This window comes from Lupinus angustifolius, chromosome LG16 (assembly GCF_001865875.1).
Source record: "Lupinus angustifolius cultivar Tanjil chromosome LG16, LupAngTanjil_v1.0, whole genome shotgun sequence".
NCBI lineage: Eukaryota > Viridiplantae > Streptophyta > Magnoliopsida > Fabales > Fabaceae > Lupinus > Lupinus angustifolius.
The window spans coordinates 6,542,799-6,553,327 of record NC_032024.1 but is presented as its reverse complement, the minus strand read 5'-3'; the positions used below and the strand labels follow the sequence as shown (position 1 = coordinate 6,553,327).

The window sequence follows — 10,529 nt, the reverse complement described above, 5'->3', positions numbered from 1 at the left end:
TCATCCTTCTAAGCGATCGAAAACATCTCTTCTATCCCAAAAATATGTTATTTTATATTTTAACTTAAATATTTTTCTTAAGCAATTATAAGTAATTATATTTTTTTTGTGAGAATAGATATCCTCTCCTCCCAATTCTTAATCCTTTTAACACATTGGGAGAGTAGGGAAAAAAGTGAGCCCAATTGCCATCCCTAATAAGGTCAAATTGACCGTATACAAGTGTATGTACCTCTTAAAGCGTATGGCGTTAATGCTACGCTAATACGAATACAGAGAACCTTCTAGAAACAAACCTTGTTCCCTTCTTCTCCGATTTTAATTTTTACTCTTTATATTCTCATTCTTCTTTGATCAAAAGGGCTTTTCAAATTCCAACCCTTTCTCTCTCTCTAACCCTATTTTCGAAACTTCGTTCTCCAAATTCTCCGTTTTCCGTAACCCTTCCAGGTTTGTCTCTTTTCATTTTACTCTTCAAATCGATTCGTCCCTCTTCTCTCGTTTTCAATTTTTTTCTTATCTCTGTATTTCTTTGTTGTCAGGTTCTGTATGGCATCGAAACGCATCTTGAAGGAACTCAAGGATTTGCAGAAGGACCCTCCTACATCGTGCAGTGCTGGTGAGCTTCTAGAAACTAAATTGAAATCATCAAGTTTTGATATTTTTTATCGTTTTTATTTTGATTCATGAAAATTGGACCCTAATGATTGCATGTTTTGGGTGTGTGGCCTTATGTTGAAATATAACAATGATTTTTCTCTGTGTTTAATGGTTTTTTTATTTATGTCAGATAAGTTATTCGTTGTGATTAAACAAAACAAAATCCATTATTGTGGTTATTGTTCTTATCCTTGATTGTTAAGGAAGTATCTCTAATCATTATTTTGAAGAGATTGGGATGATTAGGGATACACGAGCCTTCAGGATTTAAAAATCATTATCATGATTAAAGGCCTGTTTGTTTAAACTTTAAAAGTGATTCTAAAGTCAGTACAGCTTTTACATAATTCATAATACATTTTGCATTTTTAAATATTAAAAAAATGTTATTTTTTATGTTCTAAGTTGTTTAGAAGCTAAAAAGTATAGCTTTTCATTAAAGCATAATTTTACCATCTGCTTCTTTGTAAAATAATGTACAAATGTTTTTTTTAAGAAATAATTACTTTTAAGATTAAACAAACAGGCTCTAATTGTCTATTTGTTTTTATTTATAGGTTTATGAAGTTAGCTATAATGATAATCTTCTTTTGATAACTTTGACAGTTATTATTGTCTATGTCAGGTCCCGTTGCTGAGGACATGTTTCATTGGCAAGCAACAATCATGGGGCCGTCTGACAGCCCTTATACAGGTGGTGTATTCCTCGTTTCTATTCATTTTCCTCCGGACTATCCATTCAAGCCACCAAAGGTAACTAATGTACATTGTTAGTTACATTAGTTGCACATATCATATGCTTTTCTGATACTGTGACTTGCGATTATGTTGAGATTTGTTTGATGGTTATTCATATTGCTTAGCAACAAGTTTGCATGTTCCCATGTTTGGGTTATACAACTTGAAGTTGCACATATGTTTATCATTTATATTAAAGAAAATGTGTTTGTGAGGAGATTTTGTGAGGTTCAACCCATTTGATAGCTTGGTTGTGAAGTTCAACCAGAGTGTCAGTATCAGTTTTTAGAGCATTGGTCTGGAAAGGGAGCGTGAATGACATCCATAATTGCTGCAAATGCTAGAATATTGTGGCAATGAATATGGTGCTCTATGACAGTGGAATCAATTGATGTTTAATTTTTAAATATGGTCTGAATTTCACAGTCTTGAGATGGTGATAAATTTGGAGATTAAAATTAAATTCCTTGTCTAAATACCAGATAATCATCTTTCCTCAATACCTTGGTGGTTGAGGCTACCATATTTTCTGATACGTAGTTTAATTTGTTCTCAAGAATCAAGATATTAGATATGAATGCGTTTTTTACTGGATGGTAGTTAAGTTTGTAAATATCCTTAACTTTTGTTAAGACTAGTTGTTTTGAAATTGATAATTTTGGCTTCTTCAATAATGCAGGTTGCATTTAAGACTAAGGTATTCCACCCAAACATCAACAGCAATGGCAGTATATGTCTTGACATTCTTAAAGAACAGTGGAGCCCAGCATTAACCATTTCCAAGGTTTGATTTTATGTATCTTGGCTTTCGTGATATTTGTTGATTTTGCACAAGGTTTTAAGCTTGCATTGTTTAACTGATCTTAGCTAACTGTAAATTTTGAATTACCATTTACATGTTAGTCATACTTTCTGTCATTGTTTGTTATTCATTTGGAATGTCAGTATTATTAGACTTGAGAATTTCTAGCACCAATAAGTTATACAGAAGAACTATCTATTCTCTGTTGGCCATAGCTATGTAGTTTTCATGTGACATTGATAAGCTGAAAAGAACTCGACCTGTTTATTCTCATTTTCTTTAAGACAAATTTTTAAATTGCTTTGGTTTTTTGTCACCATCCCTGCAATAAAAATGAACATATATATTCTTTTTACCTCTGAAAACTGTGAAGGTCTTGAAAAATCAACATAGTTGTGTTTTCACACCTAAGAAACTTCTATCGAAGTTCAGTCCTTTTTTCTGTCAAGTGATTTTTTTAAAATGATTACTCAACTTCTTAAATCACAACTCTGATGCTGTTGTTTCAAATCTTGCAAAAACTAACTTGAAACTATTGTAGGTCCTTCTGTCAATTTGCTCGTTGTTGACGGATCCGAACCCGGATGACCCACTTGTGCCTGAAATTGCGCACATGTACAAAACCGACCGGACTAAGTATGAAGCTACTGCTCGCAGCTGGACACAGAAGTATGCCATGGGATGATCATACCTCCATTCTTCGCTGTTCTATTTAGTTTATTTAAATCTTGTGTAAAAACAGAAGATATTTTGATTGAATGCGTTGCCTTTTTTTTATGGGTCTGTGGAACTCAGCCATGAGAAGGGAATTGGTTATCCTTTGTGAATATCTTTCTAAGACAATGGTGATTGAAGAAATTGTTATGTTTTGATGCAAATTTTTCTGTATGTTGACTTGCAATCCAGATTCCAGAACAAGTGAATATCAGGTCGACTACGATGGCTGTTTATTAATTGGTACGCGGCTCTTAGCCTAGGAGCTAGATTATGGCAAAAGAGGATGACAGACTTGTGAGTTGGATAAAGGTCTGAAGGAGAATGATAATGGCGAAACTATGGTGGGGATTCCTATTGTGTTGGTTCTACAATCAAAATTTCTCACTCTATTTTTTCTTAAAGATGATGGTTTGCGTTGCTCCTCAATATTTTCTCATTTTGAGACAAATATGGACGGCTATGGATCAAATTGAATCCACTCCGATGGCACTTAACAAAGGAATAAGAAACTTGTATAACATAATAATTACACCTGCATTTTAAAAATCTATTGGGTGCACAATTTTTGTTAGGCAAACCAGTCAAATTATGAATTTAACTATTAAAACTTCAGTTTTTTGTTAATTGTTATGTCTCGTCCAATGCTCAAATAACCTAAACCACTTTTTACTTTTATCATAAAAAACCTCATCCAATTGTATTTCTTCTAAAATATTTGTTAATTGGATGTAATATTACATTTTTATATTAGGTTATATATTTATTTTTATTACAGCACAAACCAATTAGTTAGAGATACTTTTCTTGTTAATAAGAACGGAAATATTTTTTTTCTTCAAAATGAAGGAGTTAGATATATTTATAGCAGAACTGTTTGAAATATACAGGTAAACAAAATATAAGAAAATTATTATGATAATTAATATACAGTTAAATCATATTGGAAAAACAAATCTATAAAATAATGAAATCAATCGTACGATATATACAATATAAACAAATCAAAGAAAAAATAAGAATACACAACATAATAAACAAAAAATCAATTAAAATATCTAGAAAATAAGAACATATCTAAAAGTAACAAATGAATGAAAAATCAATAAAAATTCACTTTAAACAACATATTTACAAAAGAATAACAAATATACAAGGATGAAGATTGAGTAACGGGTACAAAAGTCATCATATTAGGTTAATAAATAAAAAAAATCAATAAAAATACACTTTAAACAACATATTTATAAAATAAGAATAATCTACCATGATGAAGTTAATGAATGAAAAAATCAATAAAAACACACTTTAAACAACATATTTATAAAATAAGAACAAATTTACAATGATGAAGATTTAGTATCGGGATACAGAAACCATCATATTAAGTTTAACAAAATGAAGATTGATAAATAAAACATTGGATTGTAGACATGTGAAAGAAGAAGAAAGAAATATGGAATGAAAGGGGGGAAGAATATGGAGATATGAAATGATAATGGTGGAGAAGTAATTCACCTGTGAAAAAAAATTAATCTCCTTTATTATGAGATGTAATTTCTTTAGAGAATAAAAAACAAATGACCAATTAATCATTAGAATTAAATTGTACAATGAACAAAAATGGAAGATTAACATGTTTTGATATTTTGGAGGTAAAATTTTGATTCAGAGATTGACACGTCATGAGAGACATTTAGTTTTGATGAGAAGTTGACACATGTCACGAGGGCTTGAGAGATTGACATAGTAAAAAAGTGAGAGTGATTTACCTAATTTCGCTAAAACTCAGGGGTGTCGGTGTAATTTACCCATATTAATATAATAAATATATTAGATTATACTGTTATTTCAATTTTACAAGTTAAAATATTTAGCATACAAAACCTAGTTTTTAAGGACACTGAAACGCAGCGTTGCAAGCGCAATAAGGGTTTTGATTCCAGGAGCAGCAGACACAGCGATATCACCTTAATCGATTCTTGTTCTCTCACAGGTTCATCCTCTTATCCCTTTTGATTTGATCTTAATTTAGTTTAATCCGTTTCGATCTTTCATTTCTATAATTTCATATCAATCTTCTTCGTTCAAAGTAGTAATCATTTGATTCTTAACAAAAAACTATGATATCTTAGATTTTTTTTATCGTTAATCAAGTAATGTGGTTCTCTACTTCTCTTAATCTTAGGGTTTTAACTCCCTTTTTCATGTTTATTATGTATTATCTTATTTTTATTATTATCAATTAATTTATTGATACTTGCCTCAATATTATACATTCTTCTACCCTCTCTGTTTTTATGTATTTACTTATTAATTTTTCTTCTCATTCATTTGATTTTGTAATTATATTTTTCTTGGATTTTCAGTACTCATGGCAGATGAAGCACGCAATGATTTGAAGGAGGAGGTCCCAGAAGTAAGTTTATATTTCCCTCTTTTAAGTTTTCAATTTTTATTATATAATGTATGGAATTGGGATTTTATGTTTTAATCTTTGAATTCATATTTCTACGGTGCTATTTAATGCATGTAATTCCCAGTTGTCAGTTACCTTGATTAGTAGTTAGTACACAGTTTTTTGAAGTCTCCAATATTCTAATGTTGACGTTTCGTAATTTTAGGTTGTGCCATTTGATCCTACTAAGAAGAAGAAGAAAAAGAAAATCACCATTATTGATCCTGCTGACGACCCAGTTGATAAATTGGCTGAAAAGACAGAAAATCTCTCAGGTATTTAAATTGAAAGTTGAAGCAACCTTTTTTTCTTCAATGCTATTGTATCATGGAGAAGTTCTTGCCTAAATCTGTGCACACTAGGCCAATCAGATAATTAATGAATCGATAAATGTCATAGTTAATTAACAAATAACCTTAAGTACCTATTATGATTACTGAGATGATTCGCATAGTGTGCCCAACTAGGGTGCAGCAGGCTTATGTATGAACTTTTGTCCAAGGTATCAGTTATTGTGCTTTTTGCATTGCTAATTCCAGCTAGTTTTTCATCTGCAGTTTCTGAAGGTGTTGAGAGTACCTTTGCTGGTTTGAAAAAGAAGAAAAAGAAGCCGGTAAGTCATACTGACTTTTTGTGGTTGTATTAACAAATAAATTTTTCTTGTTCAACAGCTTTTGCTGTGAGTGTGAGCCTGAACGCGACGGTAAGGTTGCTTGGCTTGTGCCCTGGAGGTAATGGGTTCAAATCCTAAAAATAGCCTCTTTGCTTGCGATAATAAAGCCAAGTACACGTACCTTCCACAGACCCCACTAGGTGGGAGCCTTGTGCACTGGGCCACCCTGGTAATAGCTTTTGATGTAGCTAGTTTTTTGTGGGGAAAATTTTCAAGTCTGATTTTTGTTGGTGATTGTAGGTTGAAATCAGTAACTTAAATGATGAGAGTGGCGATGTACCTGAAGATGTGGATGGTAAGATTTTGAGTGTAAATATAAAAGTTAGTTCTATAAACGATGTCTTTAGGGAAGTTGCTTGAATGCTGAATATTTGATAAATTCTTTGTCTAGCCTTAGATCCCGCTGAAGAAGATGAAGATGACATTTCTTCCTTGCAGCCTCGTTATCCTTGGGAAGGGAGTGACCGTGATTATGAATATGAGGAGGTATATGATTATTTGCATATTTTCTGCTATATTATGCCTCTACCTTAAAATGTCATTTTAAATTATTTTCAAAGTCTCTTGTCTTCACCACCTATTTTTGAAAATGTTCTGAATTGATTTTACTTTTTATCTCTGATTCTGAATATTAAAATTGTGGTGTTTGTTGCCTTGTCCCCCTTTATGTCACCAGTCACCATGGTCTGTGCTTTTGGTTTAGAATCTTTACATGCTTTAGAGTTTTTAATGGGGAAGCATGTTAACTAAATTAATTATTTACGCCTTAGCATTATTTCTGATTTCATAGTTCAATATTCAAAGGTGCTTTTTCCTTGTTGAATCAACTTCCAGTCTCCAACTATAGCTACATGAAATAGTACTTGTTGAATAGGAGCATTTTAGGTTGGAAGGCAACAAGGAATTAAAGAGAGAATTCAGATTCAGAATAATTTGAGATTGATATTGATATTGATATTATCATATTAGTACGATGATAGTGGTTGGCTCCTAGTCCTAAATAAATAAGGAAACAAACAAGGGAATATAAATAGGGAATAAATCCTAAGAGATCATCTGACACTAAAATGATATAAAGATATAACCAGTAGTATGAGATATTTTTATATGTTCTAACATTACCTAAAGCATTTTTTCGTCATTCTGGTTCTGTATCTGCTTGATTGATAAATTTCACAATTTCTTCTGAAGATTTTTTGCTTGGAGATTTTCCCCCCTACCATATTCTGAATCTTTGACGTTTTTGTGTGCAGCTTCTGGGCAGGGTGTTTAACATTTTACGCGAGAATAATCCAGAACTTGCTGGAGACCGGCGGAGGACCGTCATGAGGCCTCCGCAAGTTCTTCGTGAAGGCACAAAGAAAACTGTTTTTGTGAATTTTATGGATCTATGTAAAACGTATGTTCTTTTCTTCCCGTTTTTGCTATGTGTACCTCATGATCCTGGCATATCTATCTTGGTTGCCATAAAAATCTAACTCTTCATTCATCCATCATCTCCTTTTGTGTATGTTTGTGCCTACCAATCTTTTAGAATGCATCGGCAGCCAGACCATGTCATGGCTTTTCTGCTTGCTGAGTTGGGTACTAGTGGCTCTTTAGATGGACAGCAGAGATTGGTTGTGAAGGGAAGATTTGCACCAAAGAATTTTGAAGGAATTCTGCGACGATACATCAGTAAGTATTTGTTGTAATATCGTTTCAAAATAAATTCAAGTCTTTAGTTCTAAGTATCACATGTTGTATATTTCTGGCCTTTGGGGGTTGAAGGTTGACCGATATTCTGTTTTTTCAGATGAATATGTCATTTGCCTCGGATGCAAAAGTCCTGACACCATACTTAGCAAGGAGAATCGTCTCTTCTTTCTTCGGTGTGAAAAGGTGAACCCTTCTCTCTTTTCATTCTAGAATCTAGACTGCAAACCTACATTGTTTACCCTTCCTCTCTTGGAAAGGTTTCTCATTTTCTGTCACCTTCACTAATTTGATGTTTTATCAGACTAATACCCTGTACGGAGACTTTCACTATTTAAATAAACTCCTTATAGTTTCATCCAATCTTAAGAGAGATCAAAATAACTTGCCGTTTCTTGACCTTTCATGTCTCTAGTTTATTTTATTATGGTAGTGACTGAATCATTAATTCTAGATAAAATTTTGTGAATTTATTTTTAAGGAAGGACATTGTATTGTTCCATATCTTATTAATTCTGGTTTCATGTTTTCAGTGTGGATCAGGAAGATCAGTTGCTCCAATCAAGGCTGGTTTTGTTGCTCGTGTTGGCCGTAGGAATGCAGGCACATAATTTTATCATTTCATTTTTTATCTGTTATTTAAAGACTGGATGGAGAAATGAACCTATTCCCAAAGTTTTTCCCTATGCATGATGTACCTCATACTTAAATTGAGTTTATTGCACTACATTTTCGGCTTGTTACAAGAATGATACTCCTTCTGAGTAATGATTTTTGTTTACACAAACTGTGAAAATTGCCATGTGTCAGTGCCATGTTCAACCCTTTATATGAGTAAGTGTGAAGTTTATAGCTTCGATGATTTGCAAGGCAAGTTTTAGTGTGGAACGAGAATGTTTGAACTTCTTTTTATTATTTCCTTCATTAGCTAGTAGCTATGAAGCAATCACCTTGTTCTAAAATAGTTTTTTTGTGTGACTCACCCTTCATATGGTTTTATTATTCCAGCTATTCCTTGTTATAAAACACTTCAAACTAGATTGTGCATATTTATAAAACTCGGATGGGTCAAGTTTTTGAGTGGATGGGTCATTGCGGATCAAAGAATTATTGCTTGGATTAGTTGACTCTATTCATATTAAAAAAATATGGAAAATTCTATAAAAACATAATTAATTTTAGAGTAAATACTTATTTTAGTTCCTCGTATTTTTTGACATTATCAGTTTAAATCTTTAAAAAAGAAAAAACCTAAAATGATTCTCAAAAATTTCAAATGTAGGTTAAATTAGTCATTTTTAACATGTTTTATTATATTTGGTAGAGATTAGTTTTACTAAAAAAAAATTAATTTTACTCACATTTAAAATTTTTGAGAACTATTTTAGGTTTTTTATTTTTGTAATGATTAAATTGGTCAAAAAATATGAGAAATTTAAATAAGTATTTACTCTTAATTTTATGTCTTTGTAAGTAACAGTTATAAATTATTTGTTCTTTTTAATTGTTCTTTAAACTTTTAGTCTCTACGTAATGTAATATTAAGTTAACAACAATCAACAATTTTAACCCATGTACTTTTTAATATTGACTATTAGATAATTATTATTTTATATATACACATCAATATCTTTACATTAATAACTTTTAACTTTGTAGTTTACTTATCATATTTTTGTCTATTGATGGCAATTTCTTTTGGGTGTCAACACTCACTAACCTGTATTTTTGTATTACTATTGTTAGCATATTTATAATTTAATTATATATTTATGTAAATGCCAATTTCACCGGTTGATAAAATTTAAGGGGTAAAATTCATAGGTACTTATGCACTTTCCCCAAAAACAATCTAACAAATTCAGAATATAATGCTATTTATAATTTTTTATTCCAAATATAAAAATTTATTACACACTTATATATGATTAAACAACTAACAAGATATATTTTATTATAACAAATTGTTACAAATAAGTTGACAACATAATTTTATGCTTTAATTGCAACAAAAGCTCATAAGTAAAATTTAAACTTAATTAAACAACTAAGATTTTATTCCAACATAAACTAATAAATAAAAAACTATAATTTTAATAATGATAAACATAATTACAAATACCTTAAAAGAATTGGGTTTTTCTCCCAAAATGTTGTCATTTTGACATTATGTTAAAACTGATTGAGTCGATCGGCTCATTGATTTTATGCTTAAAAGTGATCAAACACAACTAGTTAATACATGTTCTTTATCAGAACATAAAGATACGGACTATGATGGATCAGATGTTGATGAAGGGGTAGGAAGTGATCGCCTAGGTGATGGGAGGAAGCAAGAGAGTTGGGCCCGCCGGTGGAGGTACCTGAAAAGGTTCTCCGACGATCAAGTCAGTATATGAACTAGAGAGAGTGAGTGATAGGAAGAATAATATTAGAGAGTCAAGGAGTTGAGATTAAGATCCTTCCTGTTGGTGGATATCCCTATTTATAGGAGGGAGAGTTGACATTGGGTTCTTGGCTGGTGGTGCGACGCGTGGCCGACCAAAGGTGTTGTCGGGAGTTGCTTTTCCCGTGTCAGGCGGTCTGTTAGGATCGTACACTGTGCCATTCTTGTCTTCTAGCCTGTGGTTGGTTTGGTACCCGTTCTGCAACCCGTCTGTCGTGCTGGCAGGTAGGTTGGTGGAGTACGGAAAGCATGTTGTCCCTTGGGTCAACTTTGGTGGTCCCAACAAGTGGGCCCACCTCGGCGACCAAACATATGACCTTTGGTTCGCCGGGTAGGAACAGTT

General features: G+C 32.3%; 2 protein-coding genes across 2 annotated transcripts; both read left to right on the top strand.

Annotated features, from left to right (window-relative positions):
- Nucleotides 226-3,105, top strand: LOC109330389 (ubiquitin-conjugating enzyme E2 28-like). The gene is made up of 5 exons (XM_019564577.1): nucleotides 226-450; nucleotides 543-619; nucleotides 1,286-1,413; nucleotides 2,078-2,182; nucleotides 2,742-3,105. The coding sequence occupies exons 2-5, from the start codon at nucleotides 550-552 to the stop codon at nucleotides 2,883-2,885; spliced, it is 447 nt and encodes a 148-aa protein (XP_019420122.1). The 5' UTR covers nucleotides 226-450; nucleotides 543-549; the 3' UTR covers nucleotides 2,886-3,105.
- Nucleotides 4,792-8,509, top strand: LOC109328899 (eukaryotic translation initiation factor 2 subunit beta-like). Its single transcript, XM_019562540.1, has 10 exons — nucleotides 4,792-4,910; nucleotides 5,284-5,333; nucleotides 5,539-5,647; nucleotides 5,930-5,985; nucleotides 6,286-6,340; nucleotides 6,437-6,531; nucleotides 7,299-7,444; nucleotides 7,580-7,722; nucleotides 7,841-7,926; nucleotides 8,274-8,509. Exons 2-10 carry the CDS (start codon nucleotides 5,289-5,291, stop codon nucleotides 8,349-8,351), a joined length of 813 nt encoding a protein of 270 aa, XP_019418085.1. The 5' UTR covers nucleotides 4,792-4,910; nucleotides 5,284-5,288; the 3' UTR covers nucleotides 8,352-8,509.